The sequence below is a fragment of the Coptis chinensis genome, chromosome 3 (genome assembly GCF_015680905.1).
Source record: "Coptis chinensis isolate HL-2020 chromosome 3, ASM1568090v1, whole genome shotgun sequence".
In the NCBI taxonomy this organism is placed as follows: Eukaryota; Viridiplantae; Streptophyta; class Magnoliopsida; order Ranunculales; family Ranunculaceae; genus Coptis; species Coptis chinensis.
This window is the reverse complement of record NC_141458.1, coordinates 5645768-5673454: the sequence shown is the minus strand read 5'-3', so window position 1 is coordinate 5673454 and position 27687 is coordinate 5645768. Positions and strand designations below refer to the sequence as shown.

At 36.3% G+C, this 27687-nt stretch overlaps 1 protein-coding gene, 2 long non-coding RNA genes and 1 other non-coding gene across 4 annotated transcripts; 2 read left to right on the top strand and 2 right to left on the bottom strand.

The window, feature by feature from the left end:
- Window positions 1-7516: 7516 nt before the first annotated feature.
- On the bottom strand, window positions 7517-9705 carry LOC147507533 (uncharacterized). Its single transcript, XM_086600237.1, has 2 exons — window positions 9378-9705; window positions 7517-8093 (listed from the first exon to the last, which is right to left on the bottom strand). The coding sequence occupies exons 1-2, from the start codon at window positions 9558-9560 to the stop codon at window positions 7896-7898; spliced, it is 381 nt and encodes a 126-aa protein (XP_086456363.1). The 5' UTR covers window positions 9561-9705; the 3' UTR covers window positions 7517-7895.
- Window positions 9706-16537: 6832 nt separating this feature from the next.
- Window positions 16538-24031, top strand: LOC147507531 (uncharacterized). The gene is made up of 3 exons (XR_015216198.1): window positions 16538-16652; window positions 18453-18648; window positions 23631-24031. It is a non-coding gene; the product is annotated as an uncharacterized LOC147507531 (long non-coding RNA).
- LOC147507532 (uncharacterized) lies at window positions 19862-20360 on the top strand. Its single transcript, XR_015216197.1, has 3 exons — window positions 19862-19999; window positions 20101-20204; window positions 20305-20360. It is a non-coding gene; the product is annotated as an uncharacterized LOC147507532 (long non-coding RNA).
- Window positions 24032-26253: 2222 nt separating the features above from the next.
- TRNAH-GUG (transfer RNA histidin (anticodon GUG)) lies at window positions 26254-26325 on the bottom strand. Its single transcript has one exon. It is a non-coding gene; the product is annotated as a tRNA-His (tRNA).
- Window positions 26326-27687: the final 1362 nt, after the last annotated feature.

Below are 27687 nucleotides of genomic sequence, written 5' to 3'. Positions count from 1 at the left end.
TTTGGTTTGGTGTTTTCATCAACATGTAGCTCAACAATTTGGTGTTTGATGCTAGGTTGATATCACTCCTAAAAATGCTCTTATATCTTACTCTACTCTTACTCTTACTCTTTAGGAGCAATGAACTATTCCCCGGAAATTTGACCGTATATAGCCCAAAGCCCAATAACAAAGGCCCAAATACATAGCACGGACGAGTTGGTAGTATGAATATCAGGTGAGCTCCTGATCGAAATAATGATAGTTAGCTAGAGGCCAGACTCTAAAAGTTAAGTTGAACCAGTTAACACCTCTTTTGTTTTTCACATTGTTTCAATCTCTCCTCAAATCTGTGGTACTTGCTCTTAATATTGTCAAACTGTTTTTATACTTTATTATGATGTGTACGTTTAATTAGTTAGCTTAAAAGGTGTTTAATTAAAATATGGTTTGTGTTTAATTTGTTGTTGTTGTTGATGCAGTTTGTTATATATGCCGTTGTTGATGTTACGACCGATGATTAGGTTGGTAACTCCACTAGTGCATGAACCAGCAGCTTCAGTGACAACTATCCTATACTACAGTGGTCTTTTGCCTAGAGAGACGAACTTGGAGTCAATGGTTCGACATGATTTGCTGCATGAAGACAACTATTTCTGTCATTTTCTCATTAATCTGTTGAGATGCTTTTGCTAATTAATCCGCCCACTTACATGAGTGATGCACTACTTTCCATGGGGAACAATGTAGATTAATTTTACCAGTTTTCATATTGTGGATTCAGAAGTGGTCATTTGCACCTTTTTTTTTTTTTTTTTTTTCTGATTACGTGAGTACGTATGAGCAAAGATATTATATATTGTTGCTAGGTTCTTGATTAAGTTAATTAGTATTTTTTGTTCCTTCAAATCACTAGTAAAATGATCAACTACAGTTTGGCATATCATCATCGTATTGTGTTGGCTGCCGTGTGCTCTTCATTCATTTCCTACGCGACTGTGTCTGTGTGGCTAGTTGGCTACCCTAGCAGTCGATGATAATACTCAGTCATTGAGGGTATAAGCTAGCTAGCTAGTTACATGCGAAGATCAAATGGAACTACAACTATATGTTTTCCTGCTTGTATTTGTGTTGAGCTTGAAGTTTTCCCAGTAAATGATTAACCAAAAAGAAGTCGTTATCGAATGTGTCACAACCAATTACCAGTCCTTTATTTTTTGTGGTTGGTCTGTGCAGTGTGTAACATTATCACCCTTCAATCTCATATCAGGGATTCAATCAAACTATAAACGCCTCTAAGAAGAAAAATCTAAAATCAAATGTATGTGAGCAAACACATTTGAAGTAGGTAAGTTTTCTCACAGAAAAAAGAAAAAAAAAATGACCTGGGAGATGGATAGTTAATATCACCAAACTATGCCCGCATCTGAGAAATCGGTAAGATACCAAAAAGATTGACACTTTCAGTTTCATAGTGTTGAAATAATGGAATATCAGTAAATACCAAGATACGAAAGATACTTTTACACCGTCCACTAAATTATCTCCCGCACACGTGTGCGTACTTTTACATACACGGTGGGCTGAAGTTTTATTTAAAGTGGGGCTGATTGGTTTTTTTTCTCTGCACCCCTTCTTCTTCTTCTTCAAACTTGTGCCTTCACCAACCATGTCTTCCAAGCAAGGTAACCTTTTTTAACACAGTAAAGAACAGATCTTTCTTTCTTCTTTTTTCATTATACTTGTTCTTACTGTTTCTGCTGTTTTTTTTTTTTTTTTTTTTTTTTTTTTGTCTTTTAGGTGGAAAAGCCAAGCCTTTGAAGCAACCCAAGGCTTCTCAGAAGGAATATGACGAGGTATATAGGCCATACCCGTTTTATCTGTTTGATGTTTAAAGTTTTGATTTTTTAAAACTTGCTTTAAGTTTTTTTTGTTGTATATGAGGTGGTGGGTTATTGAATATAGTATATGATTGAGTTTTAAGTTTGTTTTGATTGATGAAGAAGGTATTTTTGAGATACCCTTTTGTAGAAAATAGGTCAAAGTGTAGTTATTTGTTAGATTCTTTGAAGATCCAAATAAGAAATGCTTAAAGGTGTTAGAAAGTCTGAAACCCATGTAAATGAGGGCGATTAATTTCAGCTGTCCAAGCTTTTAGAGGTAACAAATTCGGAGGATAGGTTTTGTTGAGGAACAGGTGGACTTTCAGGATAGGTACTTTTGGTAGAAACTAGAAAGTGTGGGACGAGTGGAGAGATGCCTCTATCGTGGTGTTTACGTTTTAAAGAAAGAGCTAGCCCATGCACAAGGTTCTCACACAACCCTAACCACACAAGCGAAGAGGATGTTTCCACAATCTTAACCCGTGATCTTCAGGTCACTATGTGGCAACCTTATTTTTTCACTGAGGCCTGCCCTCCCTCAAACTTACATTTTCTTTACTAGTACGATAGTAAAACTTTTTTTTTATCGGTAAATAGATATATTTTGTTCAAACAAACTTAGGTTTTTCCCGATGGCTCTACATTTCTAATGGTCCCATCTGTGTCAATATCACCCGAAAGAATGATTTGTCTGAACAATGGAAGTTTCAGATTTGTGTGTCGACATCTAAATCTTGTGCTGTTTTATACGAGTATATTGACACCTCAATCTCTGGTGGTTTCCAGGGTGTCAAATATATATTTTTGAAAGTTAGGGCAAGCATTAGGTTTTAGCAACTAGTAGGTACTGATTGATAGAAGTTGTGTACAAGTTATATGGTCTATACTGTTGTCGTTTAGGAATGGATGTCATTAGGAATGAACTTTTAGGTTTTGTCCTTGTTAATACAGGAAATGATGAACAGGGGAGGTGAATCGAGTTCTGATTTAGGTCCCTACTTCGATAGGTTGTCTGATGTCTTGGAAGATATGTCTGCTGCTTGCCAAAATCTAACCCAAACTGTAGAGAGGATTCAGAGAGTTGAGTTGGACCAAAATTACCAATGGGGTAATGTTAAGGATTTCACGAAGCTGAATCCGCCAGAATTCAAAGATGTGCCATGGCTGCTGAAACTTGGTTAAACAGGAATGAGAAAATTTTCTCTTTTTTTAGATTTCCTGATGATCGAAAAGTAGCTTTGGCAACTTTGATGCTTCAAGGAAAAGCCTATGATTGGTGGCTTGTGGAAGAGAGGCTCAGAGGAGAAGAACCCGTGTCTTGGGATCACTTTCGGAAGCTATTCTTGAAGAAGATTTTCCTGGAAAGTATTCAGCGTCAGTTGGCTTTAGAATATATATGGAATTGAATCAAGGAAATATGACCGTCTTTGCTTATGAGGCTAGGATCAAACTGTTGTCAAGGTTTGCTCCTTATAAACTTACTAATGAATTACTGGTGGAGAAGTTTGTCTCGGGTCTTAGGTCATCCATCAGAATGCATCTTGTGGGCCTGAATTTGAAGAATTACTCTGATGCAGTGCAACAAGCCCGACTTATGGAGACTAAGATGATGAGTTCCACAAGTCTGAAACTCTCAATGCTGATACTCCAGTAGTTGACCAGAACATGTTTGAGGCAGCCAAGAGAAATAGGACTGTAGCACCTTCTTCTTCAGGACAACCAACATCTCAGACTGGAGTTTGTTATAATTGTAGGAGGCCAGGACATATAGCTAGGAACTGTGCTCTATATCAGTAAGATCCAGCACGGAACATGTAAAGGAAAGATGAGTTAGGTGAGCATACATTTTTGCTTAACAGCCTGTGCATACTTCAAAAGCATTTTTCAAAGACTCATAGTTGTTGGTGTGTCATTCTGTACTTCTATAGGACTGGAGTTCTTCAGGTTGATTTTTTATTCCCAAACTCCAACATCTGCATGTTTGCTGGCTTAACCTTTAGACTATGCAATGTCAGTAATTAGTTCTTTGAGTCTTGAGAACTAATAGTAGTATTACATATAGCCAAATAGGACCCATACTTACTCATGCTTGTAGATCTTCTTTTATGATTAGGATTAAAGAATTTAACTTCACTTGCCACTTTATAATTTGCATAAAACGCATGCAAGTGCCGAAGTGCGGTTTGTTTCAAGAACCAAACACTTACAAAAAATCTTCTTTTAAGTGAATTGTTTAATACCAAAGTCTAAGTTTTGTAGACCAAATTGTAGAAGAGTCAAAAGGAGAAGCTGGCAGTGGAACAAAAAGCTATTGTGGTTTACCTTCATATCTTGTGCATTTTTTTGGCTGCATCAGTTGAAATCACTTGATAAGTTAATAGATTATGGTCATGGATTCTAATGTGTAATACTTAGGTTACGTACTAAAGTCTGTATGTCCGTATGGTATGTCATTGTTAGCTCCTAAGTAGCTGAAGGAACTCTCAAGGTCTATTGAACAAGGGTTTTACCAAGTAAGGTACATCTATATGGGATAATCCAATGTAGGATTTTTTTGTAGAAGAAACATTAGTGTCATGTTGTGTCGACAAAAGACCAAGTCGCAAAGCTAACATCAATGATGAAAAACAAGTATCACAATTTGCTATCAATGAGTGACGCTTGTTTGAATATGAGTAGGAATCGTAAATTTAATAATTGATTGGCCACGTTATCATGGGCTCAAGCTCATAAGAATCAAATATAAGGACTTAAATTTGATATGACATGTGGTTAACAAATGCATCCATTTACTTTTCATGGTAATGGTGATGCTTAACTTATTTATGCTTTTCATAATCTTTGAAACCTGTTAGTACAATTCATTTTAATGAAGTTTCATAATGTAGACCAAAGGAAATGGGTTTCAGATGAGCCTTTGTTATTTGTTTTTGTTGTTATTCCATAGTCCATACTGCTTTCTCTGCGATATAGTGACTATATATAGCATCTACTCTGTTAGCCAGCTAGTTCTCCTCGAAGTATTTTCCCTTATTTTTCATTGGCTGTAGTGTTTCATATGTTGCTTCCATTCATTCACCCTATCAAACTCCAGAAAGAGTATCCCCTCGTTTTCACATTTGATCCTCCTAAAGTGTTTTTGAAGTCTTCCTGTCTATCCAATGTGAGCTGAAAGACACAACTTTGAGATCCCTAGTGCTGACAGCACAATCATTCCTTGTTGAAAGACATGTATCGACACATCAAACCACATCAGCTCAAACTAGGGGTGGAACTTGGGTCGGGTTAGCTCAAGCCCGATGGACTAAAACCCGAATTTTGTTGGTCGTGGGCTAACATGTCAGATCCATGGTCTGGGGTTGGTTTTGTAAAATCTAAACCCGACTCGGTTTTGGGTTTGGCTCGGGTTAGAATATAAAAAAATCGAAAAACCTGAGCCCGTGTGCATATATGTACGTATATCTTTCAATCTTTCTATTCTTATGAAAAATAAAGTTGAGAATCTCTATTTTAGAGAGAATAATGTATTCAATAAGGTTAGTTTCTCTTTCAAACAATCAAATCTCTTTGATTTCATTAGAAGATTTCAATTGCGGTGTTTTTTTACCTCCTAATTCCAAAAAATTGACCAACCTAACATAACCCAAACCAATCCAAATTGGTCGGGCTAGGGCTGAAAATTTAAGGACTGACTAGGGTTTGGTCCCGGGCTCGGGTTGAAGCATTTGAAACTCGGGTTATACCTCAACCCGACCCAACCCGCCCAAGTTCCACCCCTAGCTCAAACCAAAACGTCTAGGGGCCACTCAATAGCTTGTAAGTTTGAGCAAGCAGTTTTGAAGGACAGTCACCTTCTTATCTTCAAACTACCACCTTTCCATCTTTAAATTATATATTTCAATTATGAGCAGCTGAGTACTTCTCTAATCTGTATGTCTACATGTGTCTTATTGGTTCAACTGAATGATGTCACTCTCTAGACATGGAATCTTTTTTGGCCATTTATGTTGGTAAATCTTTTTAAGTCTCACATGTTTGTTCTCAGCTATGTATTGTCCACTTGCATTTCCCTCTGCAGAATATCTGTAGTGCAGCTATTTCCTTCTGAACTTTCTGTTAAGTTTTTTTTCCCTCTGTTTTGTAGACTGATTTGGCGAATCTCCAGAAGAAAAAAGATGAAGAAAAGGTATGCATTTGTGTTTGTAATGTAAAGTAGCAACATTTTTGTTCTCCTTCTTAACGAACTAAGCGAGTAAGCGTATTGACCTGTAAACTTGATTAATTGTCGTGAGCAGGCACTGAAGGAGCTGAAGGCCAAGGCATCACAAAAGGGATCATTTGGTGGTGCAGGACTCAAGAAAAGTGGGAAGAAATGAGTGTTCGACAACTGAATCATGAAACAAACTTATACTACTTATATTATGTATGTGGTAGAATCTCTGTTTTACTCTGATATGACATGCTTATCTGGTAACAACCAGCTTTTGGAACATGGGGGTCCTTGAATTTTAGATGTATCTGCTGTGAAACTCTTTTCAGATTCCCATGTACGTAGAAGAAAGCTGTGTGGTTTAATATTTGCATGCGTATTTTTATAACCTCGTTGCCTTTTCTGTGCCATACATCTGCCTCTGAGAAATAATACATCATTAGGGATTTAGGTCTACTCTCTTATTCTCTCATATTGTTTGATGTCTTTGATCTCAGCTGTGGAAATCCTGAAGAAAATAACTCAAGAAAGACCCTCGGTTTCAACAGTTTTGGCTTTGGTCTTGGTGCAAATGTGCAATACGCACTGCATTATACCATTACACTGCATTAAACCATAAATGTATCATATTGCTCCCCAAAGCATTAGAGCATTAGATCTGATGATTAATCCATGGAGACCTAGAGCTAATGCTGGATGACTTTTTTTTTTTTTTTTTTTTCCAGTTTACCCTATTGTTGCAAATGTTCCACTACAAAATTAGATTGTATGTAGTTTTGGATCAACATGAGATAGTCATTTGAATTGTTTCACCAAGAAGATAAACGGGTAGGAAATAGTTGACAAACAAACTCACCAGTCATTATTGTAGGGACGACATAACTGTACCCAATACACAAAAACATGGTCGACCCAAGTTGATTTTTTTTTTGTGTAATGTCCCCATGTTGGGGATTTTTTTGTGTAACAAAAATACTAGTTGGGACCCAAGGGAGGACTCGGGGGAGACCCTAATTTCCCCATGTAGTGGGGGGAAATCCTAATTGGCTGGGGGTAATACTAGTTAACCCAAAAATACTAGTTGGTGCTTTGTCCCGTCAGCGGAATGATAGACGAAGATGAAGCAACAAAATCACTTTTTATTCTTTGCTGCATACTGTGATGTTACGTATCGAACTCCATAGAACCATGCTATATTGTTCACTGAAAGACGATCACTTTACAGGCCTCTAGCATATGGTCATAGTGTAACATGCGAAACTTTTGGGGGGTTTAGATACGCGTTTTCCTTGTTATGCAAAGTATGATTGCTATGCAAGTCATCATTTCACATCACAAATGCAGAAGAGCAAACCAAACATCTTTTCTCCATCAGACAGAATTACTGCACACACACACACACACACACAGGAGAGCTTCAGAAGTTGCAAACTTACTCGGGGAATTATACAATCACAAATGTATGATAAATGGTAAAGTGAAATGTTTGGCTCCAACTATTCTCTTGGGATTTATTCTGCAACTTAAAGCGTCTATAATGACTCACTGACGATCTAATTGCTATCTTCCAATGGCCATTTACCAAGAGAAACCAGAAACATATAAACCAAAGTGTAGCTACTCAGGCGAAACTGAAAATTTGGGTTTGCATACAGTTACAATCTAAACTAGGCTCACATTATCCATTAAAAAGGGTTCCTTCACAATTGGCAGCAACAAAAATTCAGGACAACAAAACAGCAGCTGTGCATCGACTGATTGATAATATGAAGGTGGTATGGACTTTAAAGCGGCTGACTCGATGCCTATTTTTGGATCACTCATTACTCTAGAGGCGGCTCCTCAGGATTTTCCTTCTCAGGATCCTCCTCTCCTTCCTCTTCTTCTTCTTCTTTCTTCTCTTCTTCTTCTTCGTCTTCTTCAGGAGGATCTGCTGGTAATGGAGGCGGCAATGGAGTTTTCATTGGGCTAAACTGGGGGAATATATCAGGTCTACGGCCAGGCCTAGGCCGCTCCCACTCCTGCCAAGTACAAAATTAGTAAAAGTCAATCACTTGAGACTTATATTCTTCATTCTGAGTGAATTTCCTGACATTTCGGGTATTCTTAGCCAAGTTACAGCTACATCAAATTGATTACCAAAAATAAAAAAATAGCAACACAAAGGAGCAATCTCACAAAGAATACTTCCTGCAGACATTTTTTTATAAAATATTCGATAGAGGAAAAAGAGACATTCCAACAAAATTATACTTATGTTAGGCACAAGAAAGGCTCTTATATTATGCTGAATCCAGCCATACCAATTACGAGGTCTCCTTCAGCATAACTAGCATTCAAAGTATTGTCAGAGATAACGAGGAAAGTTCATAAGATTGATTCACTCATTTTCTACACAGATCCTTTGACACTTATTAGCCTTACAACATGCTTGGAGAGGAGACTATTATTATAAGGATAGCCATTCTAATGCAACTAGATTGCTTTGTATGCTTTTTAGTGTCCAGGCCAGCTTACGCGCACCTCAACTAATCCCAGGGCCGTGGTTGGAAATTTGACTGGGTACTGCCTCACCAGTGGCCTTGAGGGGAATCGAATTAGTGACCACTGGGGAGCAAACCCAAGCCTGGACCAGTTGTGCTACCTGCCAACAATCTTCAATGAAGCACCTTTATTCAAAGAGCCATGGATTTTCTACATTGTAGACTATATACTGTACAACATCTAAGTATTAAAGCTCTTATGTTTCTTACGGTTATATATATGTTCCCATGCATGATTTTGATTAGAAGAGCCTATGCAACACTAGGCACCCGGACGAGTGACACTAAGTTGCATTAGAGGTGAGATGTAGGGGTGAGTCTAGAGTCTAGACAATGAGCCAAATCAGGCCTAGGTGCACGTTTGACTGCAAAGTTTAGTTTTGAATACAGCCAAGTTAGTTAAGTTTCTTATTGACCCATCAACTCCTCACGACTTGGCAATGATGCGCTTAGCTTGGTCATTTTACGATTACTTGGAAGTGCATATCAGGTAACGATAACAACTTCCAAAGCTGACAATTGTCAAGTGTAACTTCAATAACTTTAACACTCATCTCAATTGTGTCCTTGAACAGTCACAAGTCAAAATATTTAGCTTCTTCTAAAAACACATGCTTATTACCAATTACTTGCTCAATTTTTTCAAAAACTCACAAAAAAGATTCAAACTTTATTCATTTCACAAAAACCCCATTACTAATTTCAATCAATTCAATCACTCTACAATACAAAAAAAAATTGAAATTAAGGTGATAAACTTACAATGGGGAAATCGAGAGGGGATCTTCGAGTCATCTTTTCTTCTTCTGGAGCCATACGAACAACATGACTCCTTCTAGATATAACCAACGGTTTAAAATTGAGAAAACATTTGGCCGAAGAAGATGGAAGAATTAGTATTGAAGTTGAAGTAGGTGGCGTTGAGAGACAAAGAAACGTTGCCATTCTTTGCCTCTCTCTCAAGTTTTTCTGAGTTGGAGTTTTTAGATGCTGCCTGTTTTTTTCCTTATCTTTCTCCTCCAAATTGTTTCTTCATTGGAATTTGGAAGTTTGCAACCAACCGCCTTCAGTCTACAAGAGTTGAATAGATTGTTCTATTTGGGGTTATATAGTTACTGAGAGTTGCTTATATGCAACCCAATTTTAATGAGTTGCACTGATTTAATGGCCCTTCAATAGACTAGCCCAATAGATTGCTATACTGAACTTATTGGGTGACGCTGAACTCCCTACGTGAAAGTCGAAATTGTAGTCAAGCCCGATGAATTAAAATCGGTTGGTCCGGGGTAAACATATCAGATCTGTGGTCCGGGTTTGGGCTTGGGCTTGGTTTTGTAAAATCAAAATCCAACTCAGTTTTGTATTGGGCTTAGATTAAAGTATCAAAAAACCTAAAAACCAGAGCCCATGTGCATATCCTCCCTATATTAATATCGGTTCTTCCAGGATGTTCATAGTGAGCCACGTCAGCAAAGTTTTTAAAAAAGTCTTCACTTAAAAAATAATTACTATGTTGTTTACCAAGTTAGCCTCATTATTAGTGTGTTTAGCAATTTATAAAAAAAACTTTTTAATCTTTTCACATGCTTAGGAAATAAAAAACCAAATATACGCCCATATTTGAATAGTACGTTGGGGGGTAATTAAGTAATTAAAAAGAAAAAAAGAAAAGAAACATAAACCGAAGCCTTTTGGCCTCTCAAAAACTCTCTTTTTCTCAAAACCCACCTTGATAGTGAGCAGTGCCTCTATTCATACTGATATTGAGAAGAAAGAGTCGAATAAACTTAAAAATCCAGCTGTAGATTTCAAGGTCTCCTCCATTTCAGGTAATGTAACTTTGTTAGTTATTGACGTTTCTTAATTTGGGATTTCTGAAGAAATTGAGTTCTATAATTGAATCCAAATAATTTCAGCCAAGTTTTTGTATATTTAGCTAAGTCGGTTTAGTATTTTGTCCAAATTTTGAATTAGGGATTCATTTCATATTATTTCAGCCATTTATTTGATGATTCCCTTCTTAAGTTGTACGCCATGTGTCGCCAATGATAGTAATTAATGATGGACTTAGCATGTGATGTTGTCATGTTGTATGAGCTGAGGATACTCGAAGTCGTAGGTCGAATGTCTAGAGACCAACCATCGACTATGCATGCTGTATTTGCTTGGCAACCAGTGTAGATTGGCATTAGGCAGGATACTAGATTCAAATATTCAAACACAATCCTTTGACCTACTAAATTGAACGAGTTTGTTGAAAGTAAGGAGAATACGTACATGAACTTTTTCTGTGGACGGCAGTGCATGCTGATAAAAGAGCTCAACGAATAGGGGAATCCACACTTCGAAGTTCTAAAAACTTTCTTTTTGGTGGTGATGTTCTCACTTACCAATCAAAATTCCACCTACTTAATTTGCTTGATATATAGTTATATACTGACATTCAGACTTAACTATATATCTCGATTAAGTCGATTGTAATATCAAATATTATGAGTTTAGCTTTATAGAAGCATAAAAGGATGACCCACATATTAATTAAAACAATTGGCACTTGACACATTTAATTGTGAAGGGGTGTATTGAATTTCCTAAGGAATCATTTTATGGATTTTTAAGATCCATTAAACTGATTTTTTTGTACGTATTATAATTATGATTAAAAAGAAGGTTTTGGTAATTCGTTCATTCTGCATTAAACAAGGTTTAATCACTTCTTATTTAGTTATGTGTGCACCGAAACACCAATGATATAATGGACGTCTCTTCTTCAATATGTTTTTTTTCTATTTTTGATGAATCGACTATTTTGAGACAACTCATCTTATTGCTGTTTGAACTCAAATAAACAGATGTAGTACTTGATTTCTCAAGGTGCATGTGGGGTGGTTGCTTGACATAGGCATAGAAATTGAAATAGTGGTGGGATTAGGTTATTTAATTTTTGTAGATAGCGCCCGTAAACCTATATACGGTTAATGTTTATGACTGTTTGAACTAGGGTTGTCAATGGGTTTCGATAACCCGATAACCGATCCGAACCTTTGGGTTTTGATAATTTAGTTTGCCCTCTACCAATCCGAAACCGAACCGAACCGAACCGATAAGATATTGGTTTGATTTTGGGTTTGCCCTCCACCGAACCGATATGAACCCGAACCGATAAGATAGCATTTTAGTAATATTTATGATTAATTTTGTATATGTCTATCAATTGTGTGGTTAAAATTAATTAATTTAATTTAAAATTTAATTGATTTTATTATTTTCGATTTGGGTCGGTTTGGGTTCGATTTGCAATATATCTTATCGGTTCGGTTTTGGATTAAACGTAATATTATCGGTTCAGTTCGGTTTTGGGTTCCCAATTTTCTTATCGGTTCGGGTTCAAAATTTCCAAAACCTGATCCAAACCGATCCATTGACAGCCCTAGTTTGAACGCAATGACTCGACTTTTCTTCCAACAAAAGATGTCATTCTTAACTTTGTTACATTGCTTGCATGTTTTTTATAATCATTTGGTGGCGTTCTTTTTCTTTTTTATCATTATTATGAGAAGGACAAAAACTGGGCTACTTCCGGTTTCTTTATAATCACTAATATAAGATCACGGGTACTTTGAATATTTGCTTAAGTAATCAGTGTAGCACTATCACTAATTTTTCCATATATATTTTCATGAAATACACAATATACTTTAAAATTCATCGGGCAAGGGTTGGAGATTGAATTGTAGCAGATATCCAGGTATGTCTATAGCTAAACTCAAATTTGAGAAGTAAATATCTTACAAACTTCTAAATTATTTCATAGATAAATAGATGTATTGATTGTTGTATACCCTGCTTTTCAAATTGCTTTGGCTATTTCACTGTTAGCAGTTGCATTTAAGACTTTCAAGTGCTTATTGTTGCATGATCATATTTGTTTTTATTAAACCAAACTCTCCAACTTGCGTATCTAACATTGCACACATCTTTGGTTGGGTTCAAATAATTCTCTTCATACCAGGATTCCATCTTCAACATGTAGCCAAGCGTTGTGGATTAGTGGAATTTTATTTTCATTGAACCATGAGTATTGTATCTTACTCATATCAAAATTTATAAATATTTTGTTAGCTTTTATTCAATGAGTTATAGTGTTGATGCCTTCCATGGACGTAATTAAGCTCCAACTACTAAATAGGGTTTCTTAAAGTAATTCGCAACTCACTAACACGACCACAAGTTAACTAGACATACATTCAATACACACATTTTTCTCTTCAAAGTCTCCGTGCATTTTTTTTTTTTTTTTTATGCAGTCAATTATTTTCCGTTGTATGTAGAAATTTATGTAGATTGCTTCACTATCTTAAGTTTTGTATTTATTATATGTTCTAGGGATATAGATCATTTGATCATGGATGGTAAACTTAACTGATAGAACTACATTATGATGTTTACTAAATGTCATGAAAATGTCTTGGGTACGTTCTCTACAAAATATTTGTAAATGGTATGTGTTAAATATGTTGTTCAAATCATTCAAATAATGTTTACCATTGGGTAATTGTTAAGCCTAAGGAATAGCTTTGTCAAACAGTGGACGTACTTGACTGCCCTGCCGAAGCAAGGAAACAATATATATAAAAGATGAATTTCCCCACCACATGATACGGTAAAAACTATCACTATGGTTGTTGCTACATCTAATTGTGTAGGAATCAGTGTTGGGATGAGAGATGCATTGGAAAGTGCAGGGCGTAGATAAAACTTTCGCAATCTTACTAATTCCTTGGCAGAAATATGGGTCATACGCTTGAGGTGGCACATGTTACCACTAAGGAGAATTGGTTATGAGAACTTATTAAGAGAGTGTAAATTGCTAACGGGTGGTTTTGAGGAAGTTGATATTTGTTATAGGGGTCAACAAGCAAACAAGGCAGCTCATTTGCTAACGTTTGCTCGCTGTGGTTGACAAGCAAGTATGGTTGTTCTCTCAACTATGTTTCAGTGCAAGTTTTGTAATTTTGATTTTGTGAAATATTATATGTCTTGCTTCATTTTGTAATTCCATTACGTCAGATTTTATCTTGGTAGGTTTATAACATCTATTATAATAAAACACAATGGGAAGACAAAGGGTGGTCGAGATCGTCTGGGGATCTGAGTTAGATTGGGGCAGATGTACGATCTAGAGCATTTTGAAACCATAAATTAATGAATGCATTTAATTTTGAAACACCTCATGACCTTCCTAATAGCCCACATTTAATCAGACATTAAATCACTTCAGCTTCGGTTACCAAAATTAAAATAAAAAACCCATTTAGCATCCACTAAATTTACAGTGTAGTAGAGAGTTGATCAATTAGTTGGGTTAAACTGCTAAAGGCTTCAAAAGTGGGGTTAAATAAATGCCAAGGATTACCAAAAAATAAAAATAAATACTAATTCAGTGGATCGGCTTGGTTTTGAAGAGTTGGCTTCCCTATGAAAAATGAAAACGTTTTTTGTGTTGTATTAATTGCCGTTTTGCTTTAAAAGTGGGCTTGATCCCCAATACTCGCAATGACCATCAACCCCAAACGTTACCACTATCAAAACCCTCTCTTTCTCTCTTGATAGCTTACCACTATCAAAACCCACCTCAAAAAATCATGCACCATCGACTTCTTTGTTCATCTAAATGCTTCACTCCACACCTTCGATGGCAGGTACTGTGTTTGATCTATCTCAAGTATTCGACTAATTTAATTTTGGGATTAAACATGGTTTCCACTTCCTGCTGTTGGATTAATTTTCCTACCAAAGATGCTTTGAATTGGTTCTGCTCCAAGTTTCTATTCTTAGTAGTTGGGTTTTAGTAGCTTATGCAATTCCTCTTATTATGTTTTACGAGTTCAATGATTTTCAATCAGGAAGCTTGAAAGACAAATATGTTACTATGCACAAAATTTCACAATCGGGCTTGAACTATGTTGTTGTCGAGATCAATTACACTTGAACTATTTTGCTCAGTCGCCGTATGTATAATGTTTATAGACTAGATCAATAACAAACCTCTTTTCTATTGTTTCTTGCTACTTGAAGTTGCAAATGTCCATCTTTGGCCGATCCATATATACATACATACCTATATTTTTATTGGCCTAATAGATTGCATATTTATTAATTCAAGTGAATTGTTCATGATTTAACAGATTTTCAATTCATTAAAGTTGGAATAAAAACATAAAATAATTCTTAACTATTGGGTTTAATTGATTAAATGTAATCGGGTTGTGAGTTAACACATTAAAACGTTATTAAAGGCGGGTTTGTAGGCTTGGGCATCTAATAGACTCAAACGGACTTGCATCCAATGGCGTATCCTCTCCCCAATTACTACCTCCGAAGTTTCCTTTTTCTTCACCAAAATTGATTGGATTAATCAAGACACTATTAGTACACCCATTAGAGCACCGGTGATTGTTACCTTACGTTGCTCCACTACCAAAATTTATCAATAGAGTTAAACATGACTTTTACTAACTTAGGTAAAACTCTCTATCCATTTCTGGCATCAAGGTTTTTCCAATCCAACACATTTTACGTAAAAAAAATGCAATCAAATTGAGGTTCCAATTTCAAAATAAAATACAAACATCTTATTTACATGGTGTCGTCTATTCAGGTTTATGAAAATTGGTGTTCTTAGTCTTAGTATTTTGCCTAATTTAATTTATTTTGGAACAAGATGCCATTAAAAGTCAAGAAAGATACAATGTTGGTTCTCAATGGATTATTTCTAAGGATGAGGAAAAATATTAAAACCACGAGAACCATACTCTAGCTAGGTACATTTCCTTTTTCTTCCTTAATAAATTCATATGTGGTGTTGCATGCCATGTCTAGATACAATGTTGGTTCTTAGCTGCTATATATGCATGTAACAACATTTAAAACATTTAAAAGTTTAAGTTTGTTTGTGTTTTATGTCTTGGCTATTTGTCTTTTGTTTTGAAGTTTTCACTTGTTGTGTTTGTTGTTTCTGTTCCCATCCCTTTACACTGGTATGGTACTTTAAAAAATTTCACAACATAGTAGAGTGTCTATTGCTGGCTCCAAATGAAATATGGAGGCACTACAAAGCTACACCTTATTTGGACCATTTTTTTTTGGAAGTAATTAAAAGGGTTAAGACCAGCTACCCCCAAACTATATTAATAAAATCAATCATAAATACAACCTAATGCATCCTCCTCCACTATACATTGTAAGCATTCACTCAGTGAAAGGGTGTAAAACATTACATTATTCGGATCCTTTAGTTTTCTTTCGGATTTGTTTTTGAATTGAAGGGCATAAATAGAAATACATAAATAGAAGATGATTGTAATGCCCGGGAAGAAAAAGTGTACTTATAGTGGCTCCAAAAGAAATATGGAGGCACTACAAAGGTACACCTTATTCAGATCCTTTAGTTTCTTTCAGGATTTATTTTTGAATGGACGGGCATAAATAGAAAAGACATAAATAGAAGATGATTGTACCGGCCGGGATGAGAAAGTTGCACTTATAGTGGTATGGCAGAGTGATTCATGATCATTACATGAACCCAGAACATTATTACAAATTTGTATTGATTTAATTGATGCCAAGCCACCAATCTGAGTATACCTAGCATGACTATTTATAAGCATTTCATTGCTATTTTTGGGAGGCCTATCTTGGCTTATTTACAAAGTTAGAGGTTGTTCACACTTCTAATCCATTAGTTTTCCTTATGGTCAACATTTTAAAACTTGAAGAACCTAAAAGATGATGGAGGTAATGCGGTTTGATAAATTGACCAAGATTATATATTGGTTATGATAGAAGATTATGTCTTGGAGTGTAATGCGTGTGCAGCCAATGGTTTAAAGAAATTTACTGCTTCGGGGAAGGCACGGTATATGAATTTCGGGATGGTGAAATTCCATGCTAGACTTTGGGAAATTTATTGTGTTCATTTAATGTGGGGGTGTTTCTCGACCTGCAAAATCCAGGTTTCTAGGTACTTCATCTCATGTAAGTTACCCATTTTGATTTCCATTCTTTAGTTTTTTCTTTTACTTCTTTAGGCCAATTCAGTGATGCACACGGTTTTTTTTATATGTTTACGATTTGTTTTACTAAATTTTCTATGCAAAGTTCCTTTTTGGGTTGTTGTTTCCCGTTGTGTTCTAAATTTTGAGGTTGCTTTGCATCTTCGATACCATTTTGGGATACTTTCTGTTGTGAGTAATTGTCTTCAATCTCATTTGAGCACCTAAACAATTTCAGCATGCATCCCAATTTATTTGTTTGTTTAGTTTGTGCATGTTGAAGTATTGACGCCACTGATTTCTATCTTTTCAAATCCTTTCTCTTTTGAAAGTGATTCTGAGCTGCTATTTTTTTTTAACAAAAAGAGGGCGAGAGGGGTAGCAGATTTAGAACACTTTTGTCTCATATCCTCTACATAAAGGTTAATTTTAGTGCATTATGTTGGTAGACACCCAAAAATTTTAGTTCATAGAGGTTAATTTTAGCCAATTTCCTTTTACTTCACCAAAAATTAATAGACACCCAATTAATTAGTACACATCGGTTACTCATCTTTTTCCTCTCGCATACTTATTGAGAGTTAGAGCACCACTGATTATTTCCTTCCGATAGTTGCTCTCCGTTTTCCTTTCCCATTCAATAAGAGTTAATTTGATTAGTATGCAATTTCTCTACCGACTTTAGTGGTTTGTAACGCTTAATGTGTTGAAGAAAATAAATGGTGTTTAAAGCATACAACGTTATTTGTAACTTCTCTACTGTTTAAAGCATATGTTTTAAAGCATCCTTTCTTTCCCAGAATCATGTGTGGATACTATTTTTCTATAAAAAATAAAATCTTATGTATTCTTAACCTTCAAGAATTTAAGCACTCCCCATTTGTTTGCGGAAATGTCGATTGAAGATATAATTGAGAGTGTGTTTTCATAAATGCTAATTGCAATAAACAAATTTGACTTATAGTGGACCCACTAATGAAGTCTCATTCCCAGTCCTTCGTGAAGGTTTGACAACTTATTGGCCCTCTTGGGTCCTTCATTGCAAGATATCAAGAACTAAAGATTCCATTGCCTTCAATCTCTTCTACCAATAACGATTATGATTTCAGTTAGATATTTTTGTTATGACATTTATATATAATGACTAATGACCACATATAGAATTCTCCTCTACCAATAACTGACTACGATTTCAGTTAGATTTCTATTATGACATTTATATGTAATGCCTAAGATTCTTTTATACAAATATCAATGAAAAGTACATGTTAATAGCGCATTGTACAACACAAAAATAGAATTCTTTGGGCTCTTTTTGGTATTTATGCTCATTTTAGTTTGAGAAAAAGAATTCTTTGGGCTCAAAATAGAGGCATTCTCATAAGCAACTGCGGGTCAAAACCCCAGAAGGGCGACCAACCCTATACGCCCTCTGAGAACGCCATGTTCCCAAAAGCGGAGCAAAACCCGATTCTCAGATCTAGGGATTGCCTAAGCCTTATATCTAATAAGGGCATGTGAGGTGAAGAAGTGCTCTATTTTGTGTTGTACAATATGCCTAACATGTACTTTTCATTGATATTTGTGTAAGGATGTCAAGATGTTTCATACCCGTGTGGGCTTCTAAAACCCGTTTTCTTATTGGATTTTCAGCAATTATATATCTTCTTATTGTTGTCGATTTTAATTTTTTATTTATTCCCAAAGAAAGGTTTTATGCATACTTCCTAATTGTTGCCTGCCTATCCATACTAAACCTTTTATTCCTTTTGTTTTTTGATAGGTATTAAGGTATATTGCAAGTTTGTAACTACCTTCTGTTCTCCATTAAAAACAAACCAATAAATTTGCAAAAGTGAAAGGGCATTGAATTAGAAGGCAACGTACTTCAAGCCAGGATGCGGGAAATGATCAAGCCATGAGGAAAACATGTACATTTTCTTCATTTCCCTCATCGTTGGATTGAAATTCAAATTAAGGTATTGTTTCTTTCGTATACTTCCATTGGATGATTTAATTAAAATGATGCTTACTAAAAAATTGTTGTTAAGAAATCCAAGTGTTACTTTATTTGTTGAATCTATTACTATATTTGATCATTTTTCTCTATTTTTTTATTTTTTTATTTTATTTTATTTTATTTATTTTTTGTTGATGTTGGTAGGAAATTGTGAATTAGCCATTTAAGAGTTAATGTGTTTGTATTTTGAGTTGTTTAAATTGGAAATGGTTTATTGATTGTTTCTTCTAGCAAGGATAGTGTAAACCAAGGTACAATAGTATTTCAGTGAGACTAGCCTCCCCCCCCCCAAAAAAAAATATCACCACCCCAACCAAAAAAAGAAGGATATAAAAGTAGTTTTTGCGGAATGCGCACCAAAGAGGTTTGATCTTTTTCATGTTGTGTTCAAGTGGTGTGAATAGGTAAGAGGGCATAATTTGGTGGAACCAAGTGTTGTTGCTAAAGAATTGTTTAATAGAGCGTGTTGAATTCAGTGTGCATAAATGCATAATATGTGTTTGATTTCAGTGATCCCAAATTTTATACTTGCTTTTTGCAGTAAGCTATTCATCTATAATATTTTTTATTACTGTAAGTTCCTTGCACAAATTGATCTTCAATGTCCATTGAAAGTGGTCTAAGAGATGAAGATACTCGACTCTAGGAAGCATTCTTGCATTGTATTTGTAAAGTCCTGAATTATTATTAAGGGTATTTGTGTAAATTTCATATCAAATCTAGGGTCATTTATGTTAATTGGTCGTCGGGTTTATTTTTCAAACGTACGTAACTGGATGAAACTTAACTCCGACTCATAAGTCACGTTAGGTAAGCGACCATAGGCGAAAATTTGACCAAAAATGGCGGTTAGCGGTTTTTTTCAAGGTATGGGCTTGCACGAAGTTGCGAGTTTACACGCATGATTGGGTCATCATTATAGCATGCGGTGAGATAGAATATAGAAGATTAAATTTAGCGGGATGGGCCAAAAAAAAAAATAATAATCAAGACGCTAAGTCGAATTAGTGGGGGTTAGCGTTAATTAGGACCTTAAGCTTAATGTATTGGGCTTGGGCCTAAATATATCGGCCCCAAATAGAAAAAAAAAACGAAAATCGCGAAATAGGAAAAAATCGGCCAAACCAAAAATCGCGAAACCATTCTCTTCTTCCCCAATTCGTTACTAAAACCCTAGGAGAGAGAAACTCCCTTCTTCCCCAAATTCAGTGATTCAACCCCAAAAATTTAAACACCCAATCACTAACAACACTCAATCAAGCGTGGGGATTCAAAAAAATATTGGAATTGGCGTCGTATTTTCGCGTAAGGTAAGTTAAATTCGTTTCAAATTAATGTTTAGATTCGAATTTAATAGCTTGAGGTTGTATTTGATGAGAGATATTGAATGGGGGGTTGTATAACTCGACAGTAGCTATTTGGAGAGGAATGGCTTAACGAAATCAGCCGAAAATTCTTGGATTTGCGTCGGGATTCGCGAAAGGTCAGTGAATTTCGTCGTACCGCCGCTGCCGGGTGAGTTTAATTTGCCCCCATCAAATAATTTAAACTCGATATCGATAACTTGTGAGGTATTGATGGAATTAATTGAGTTGGGGGTTGTATACTTCGGCAGTAGCTCGGTTTGGAGAAGGAGAGCTGCGATATCGGTGGAGCAGCAAGCTAGGAGCGATTTTGGTTGCTGACTAGGTAAGAATTTTAAATATTCAATTTGTTTTAGAGCATTGATGATAGTTCACACTTGTTTAAGATCACGGCGAGTATCGAGTGAGTGAGAAAGAACACCCACTTAGTATTATTGGATTAAATGTGAATTGAAGAGTGGAATTTGTTGTAGTTGGAGTTCGGAAAAAAAAAAAAAAAAAAATCGTAATAGTTAGTAAGATTGATAGATATGATTGGCGTTGACGTGCGGTTCTACAGTGGCAGTAAATGATTACAGAGCCCTATCAGAGTAACAGTGCCAGAAATGGCCTGTAACTCTGTTAACGGTAGTTAGATGGAAATTTAACCGAAAACAAAATTTTAACGTTGAGAAGAATTGGGTTTTGATGCTATCTACAAAACCAAATCCTTAGCGTCGAGATTCTTTTCAATGTTCGTAGATAAGAATTTTCTCGTTAGTTTGATAAACTCTAACGACCGACGTATACATCTGATGTTATAGGAGTGATCTCGAGTGAATTTGATTAAGTGGGCTTGAAGAGAACGGAGCTTGCTCAGGTAGGAACCTACATACCAGTATATAGCCTGCTTATTTTCATGCATGATTTGAATTGTTTAACTAGGAAATAGATAGTTGTGTATCAACCATGCATGTATATATGATATTCATGTTTTGCATTGTATTTCCTCGCTATAAACTATATATATATATATATATATATAGCTTTCGTGTGAAATGAGTTTTCTGTAAAATCGGGGGTAGCGAGGGATTGTTTTCTGGTTAAAAGTGAAAAACTGGTTTTGGGAAAAGTTCGCGTCTCTTGTCTCAGTAAGGAGACAGAGAGATGGATTTTGTAATGCGGGTAAGGATTACCCGGTTGTTTGTAACTAGGTGCGAGGTTCGGATTGTTCCGGGATGGTCAGAAGTTATTTTACGATGATTCGCCGTTTGGGAATCATCGGTTGTTATTTACTATGACCGCCCGTTTGGGAGTCATAGGTTGTTCTACTCGATTCGGGAAATCCGTGAACTCATACCTATATAATCAACAGCTTTTAAAAAGAAAAACTAGATATGTAACTAGAGTATTTGAAAACAATCGGTAATCTGAAAGTATATATATATAGATATTACTATGTTTATCACGGCGGATTTAGAAAAGGAACCGAGAATCCTATAAAAAGAAGGAACCTGTTGTCGCGATTTCGGAGACGGCAGGTTCAGCTCTAGGATTCCAAGCGGTGTACACCTTTCGAGGTGGTGGGCCACCTTTAAAGGGATGCATCACCGGATGTAGTCCGGGAATTCCTTTTCCACTTTTCTAGATAACCATGCTTCAGACGTGTCAATATTTGTATGGTGATTAGCTTGTGTGGGGTTACATGTTACCTCGATGAGGGTTTTAGACGCGAGGAGTGAGAGTTTAGTCCACTCCTGGATGTGTGTTAGGATCCTGAGCAGTCTGCAGTCGTCGAACGGTTGACCACCGTAAGTTAGGTGACAGCCCGTATGGGGGTCGTGGTCACAGGCCACCCGAGCCCTAAAAGCTTTGGGGATTTTTTGTGTAATACGAACACAACAACGGCATTTCATCTCCCGCCGGTAAAATCGGAAAACAACCCGGTGCATGGTTCACACCGGGAAGCATCGAACCGAGATTGCCCGCGGATCGGGCCGAAGTACCGTCGACCTCACCATTCTAATAGGATCGCCGCCACAATAGTTGTATGATGGTTGTGAAAGATATATTTGAATATTAAAGAAGCATGCCGATATGATTTATGCTAGCTAGTGATGTATGTATATAGTCACGATATTTTGATTCGTATTATAAAAACCTGCATGTTTCAAATGATTTCTATAAGTAGAATATGTATTGGTTATGTGCGTTTTCTATCGGCATAGTTGTTTGCTCATCCTACTTAACATTTCAGACGAGCCGTTTCGGAGGAGGCTTTTCCTAACCCTAGCGATGAGGGTTATGGGGATTTGGGAGGATTCCCTTATGCTTGACGAGAGAAAGAGTCAAGTTTATATTTTGGGCTGTATAGAGATAAGCTAGGTTATTCTTTTACTGTATATAATGAGCATAGCTCTTTTCTTTTGGTTGTATAGTAAGAGGCTAGTTCATTTGGTATTATATATGGTGAGCTAGGCCATTTTGATGTAATATTTGATGTATTTAAGTAGCAGATACACTTACATAGTTGGTGGATGGGATTTGATGTTGTTTAGAAGGTTGGTTTGTATATATATGGTTGTTGGAAGGTTGTAGTTAGGATTTCCTGGTTTATGACAGGTTATGACAGGTTTATGACAGGTTTTAGGGTTTACGAATGTCGATCAAACAAAGAAAACTCTGCCGAAATTTCGGTAGAATCGGGATAGGTGTCTGCCTCGAGATTCATTCCACGTCCTCGGGATGGGTGTTGGGTCTCGGGGCGTGACAGTATTAGTCAAGTATTTTCAGATACTTTGAAATCTTGCATACTTACTAATACAAATGACATTATTGGACGAGTAGAATTGTCGTTTAGAATGTTTCACTCATACAATATTCAAGTTTATTCTGAAACCCTGTTCGGTGGCCCTATATGGATTAGAAATTGTTGATCCCTTTATCCCTTGCTTACTATGTGAACTTGAGATATTGGATATAAGCATAAGTAAGGTGTAAAACCGTGACAACTTCTTTAGCCTAAACAGTTAGTACTTTGAGATTTACTAGGGGGTAGATGTTCAACAATGGGTAGAGAATATTAGGGGATGTTCAACAATGGGTAGAGAATCCCATGGCCTTCTCTAACTGGGAGATTCAGCTTTAACTTAACAAACAAAGGGTTGGGGTTATTGACTGCCCATATTTTAATTTCAGCGAGTCGTTGAAGCATTATAGATGGATTATCAAGTCTCGAAGGGAGTCAAACCTTTAAAAGTGCTAAATTATTTTTCAACCGTTGTAATCTGCTATAGTTAGTGTTGCCTGTGTTTTTAGGATTATTGATTGGTACATCGGTCCTTTCTTTGGATCTTTGATGATTCTCATATATTGCTTAATGCAAAATGAGTAACGAGACATCTATTACCAATGGAGTAATGAAACATTTCTTTTACAATTATGGTTTGTGTTGTGCCTACTGCGGCCCTCTTTCATCACATATGAAGTGGTTGATATATGCAATTTTTGAAATCCATAGATTGTGTTTAGAGTGGTCATTTGTATTGAACAATGGGATAACTCCGAAAATAACCAACTAAATTTGTCGGCTTTTCAGAGACTATTGGGAGCTAATCAACAACTATGTTGGCGCTCATGAATCCACTGAGAAGAAAAGTGCTAAGATGTGTTTCAAATTTAAAAAAGTTGGAAGAAGAAAGAACAACGCACTCTAAGCTAATTACAAGGAGATGTTCCGTTACTGTGAAGTGTAGTGCTAGATCAAGTGTAAGTTCGAAATCACTTCCAATGTTTCATATTTCAAAATTTTAAAAGAAGAAAGAACGCACCCTAAGCTAATTGCAAGGAGATGTGCAGTTACTGTGAAGTGCAGTGCTAGATCAAAACCACTTCTAATGGTAATAATCTGAACTCTTGACCTCTTCGATTTAGCAATGTTACTTAATTCCTCAACTGCAATGAATGCATATTTTCTATTCGAGAAGCTTACCTTCCAGATTCAAGGTCAATAGAAGATTGATGAATGTCTTGAAAATTACCTCAAAGATACCAACACGTACATATGGTGGATGTAACATCTAATGCGGCATGCAGCGAAATGTGCCAAGAAAATACATAAAGTGACACCTACATGACTTCAAATGTGGGAGAATTAGAATACTAAGTGTGAGATTTTCTTGAAATGAGTCTCATGTCAACTGGAATAAAGACGCAGTAGATCTATGTTACTATCCTCCTTGACGTTAGTTGTCGAAAAAATAACTATTCTCCTTGACCATCGTGAAATACTTGAACACTCAACAAAGAAAAAGTATGTGCAAACTGTGCAACTTTTAATGAACAAATTTTTGTCATTTCAAATATTTGCATTGTATATGCTTAGGAATTGGGTACTACCTGGGGAACACCTTTACAGGTTTTTACAAGATAGATCGTAGATCGTGAATTAACAAAGACCTTAGATTCAAGAATCTAAAGCATGAACTTGATTTACCTATTTATGCAAACGCCCTCTTCCTAACCGAAAGCCATGAGAATGGGTCGGAAGATGTCCCTCAAAAAGCCCATCGGGTCGAGATAACTTCAACTTGCCATGCACCGCCAACTCCAACCAAATTTAAAGACCGGTTAATATGTTCCAATGTGGGTGTCGAAAAGCTTTGAAGGTTCTCTTCAATACCAAATTTAAGTATATAATGAATGAATTTGATGAATCTTATTAACAAAATTAAGGGGCTATTAAATAGTTGCCAACACCTTAATTCCGTGGAAGGGCTTCAATGGGTTTTGGTTTGAGTCCTTTCTTGCATGAAGAAGTGCCCATGAAGTGTAAGCCCATTAAGTGAGTTTCAAGACAAATTTCTTAAAGCTTACGAAAAAAACCATGAATGTTAAAGCTTCTTTAAAGTCGGGCGGGGATGATGTTCTAATTTGGTTATAATAGAGGTACATGCTCTTCTCAAAGAACTCCTTCAATTCCTTATCATCTTTGAGTTTTGGTGTGTAGTACTACTGTTAGAAGAATATACTTATCAACATGTATTAACCAAAAAAGTATCCAGGGAATGTCCCCAATTCCCATTTGGTTGAGAAAAGGTTTGCATAAAATCAATAAAATGATTGGGATATAGTCATGGTAAAACGTTGTATACTGAATGCGGTAGAGTTACATTCAGTGCCACAAACAACATAATAAGCACCTCATAACCAATCGTGCTGTCGGCACGGGTTATATCTAGTGATCCAACAGAATAAAATAGAAAATGTTACCACCTATTCAGGGCTTATGCATTAAGCACATAAAAAGTGACCCTCTTATAATAAAAAGATGCATTTGGCCCCACTTTATGTCTGAAATTCTGAATAACTCGAAGTGTCAAACAACTGACGGTAAATTGTTACCGCATGTTTATTATACAAATGCGCTTTTGCAGGAAGTACATCAACCAAAATACTTTAGCCTGAAAATTAACAGGCCCATGTATAATAAGTTTTAAAATAGCAGGCCCGAGTGCCCGACCACAGGTCGGGCTGCATGGCTAGTATGTACTTATATATTTCATTCATTCTATTTTTATAAAAAGTAAAGTTGAAAATCTCTATTTTCGAGAGAATAATATAATCAACAAAGCTACTTTTCCTTTCAAATAGTCAAATCTCTTTTATTTCATTAGAAGATATCAATTTCGGTTTTTTTTACCTCATAATTCCAAAAAAATCTGAAAAGTTTGACCAACTTGACATAACCCGACCCAACCTGAATTGGTCAGGTTAGGGTTTGGGTTAAAAATTTAAAGACCGACTAGGGTATGGTATTAGGCTCGGGTTGAAACATTTGAAACTCGGATTGAACTCGGGTTATACCTCACCCCAACCCAATCCGCCCGAATTCCACCCCTATCTGTTTCTCTTGTGAAAAGTGGAATGATGCCATAGAGGCACGCCCAACCCAAAACTTCAGCGACATTATTCGTAGAAATTTTAATAGAAGAAGCCCTTTTATATATATATATATATATATACGGAAGAAGGCTTTTGAAAGGTGTTTTAAATTTTTAATGATATACTAAAAACAAAATGGAATATACAAACTAGAGACACCATGCATTCACTATGCTATGCTGGTGAGCACTGAAGCAACTGGGTATGAAAACGCTATGCTGGTGAGCACTGAAGCCACTGGGTAGTATGAAAACTAAATGGAGTGGAAAAAATATATATGTGGCTGCTGGGATTCGAGCCCAGGTCTCTACGGCCACAACGTAGAATTCTCACCACTAAACTACAGCCACCGGTTGTTTAGCTTAGATATTAATCATAACTCCTTGAATGTCTGTCTATGTTATATACGAAGCTTTGTGCTGAGATGTCGATGTAAATAAGTTCATTACACTGGCGAGAGCTATACACCTTTGGCAATTCTAAAAGCCCACCAGTTTTGCTAGTTCTATTAAGTATTAACAATTATCATTGCAAAGCCTTTAGGCGCGCTATTATTCTTTTTCCGATAACAAACTTTAGGCTATTTCAGTACATCAATGAATGCATCAATTTAATAGACTGCTTGGAAAACAAACCACTAGAGCCAATTGTCAGTATAATGAATTTCAGTATTTATCCATGCTTTCCCTTTAAAACAATCCACAAGAAGTCCAGAAGTCCAGTTTACATACCGTATAAAACGAGTCCATAAACAGTGTAGCACTCTAAAAGCAAAAGGACACAAAACTATGTTGGGCCTAAATCTTCCGAAATTGTTAGTTCTCGATTATCGAAATTAAACAAAATCCCCGAAGTAAGCTGCTCAATTATGCCTTTTAAACACCTAGATAAGATTGACGTGGAATCCATATAGGACCTTTGTCCTTCGGAACTCTGGTACTATCAAATTAACTTGAAAGTCAAGTACTAAGTTAATGGGAATGCTTGAGTGCTAGGCACGTCCATCATTGTTATTTTCTTTTGTTGCCATCCTCTTTTTTTCTGTTAAACCAGCACTGCAACGTAACATATCACATATGTAAGACCGGAGATCATGTTAATTGTTTCTTTAGAGATAAGTCCCCTCCCAACACACACACACTTTAAGAATGGCTCGGCGTTGCTTATAAACAAGTAATTTCCTTGAAAAAAGAGAAGAAAAAAAAGAGCTATATATACTTGGAAACCAAGAGATGTAAAGGCTTATTAAAGGGTAAAGATGAAGGTAGACGGTGCTCAGAAGGGTTGATTTGTGTCCATAATGGGTCACATGACTATATGAGTATATGACCATATGAGACTATGAGTTGCCCTATGTACTTTAAGATAATCAATGAAGATGAGTGCATGCATGAGTTTCAGCTTAAAACTGACAGAGATTATTAGCTACCTTGTGTTTTAAAGTACAAAAATAATGATACTTGTGATGAGAAGAAACTCATTGACAAGTATTAGTATAAGAATAAGAAGGCTTAAGTGGTATAATCATTTGGTATGGCCGGATGAGTTCTAAGAGAAGGTTATAGACATCAGAGCTGTTCCCAGTTTTAATGCAATGAGTGGGATCATTGGATCAAGGCTTCGGTACGGCATGTCTAAATTTGATGTTTTGTTCATGGTTCTTGGGCCGCTTTGAGAGAGTTTGAGGCAGAGGTTGCTTTGGATGTTTGGAT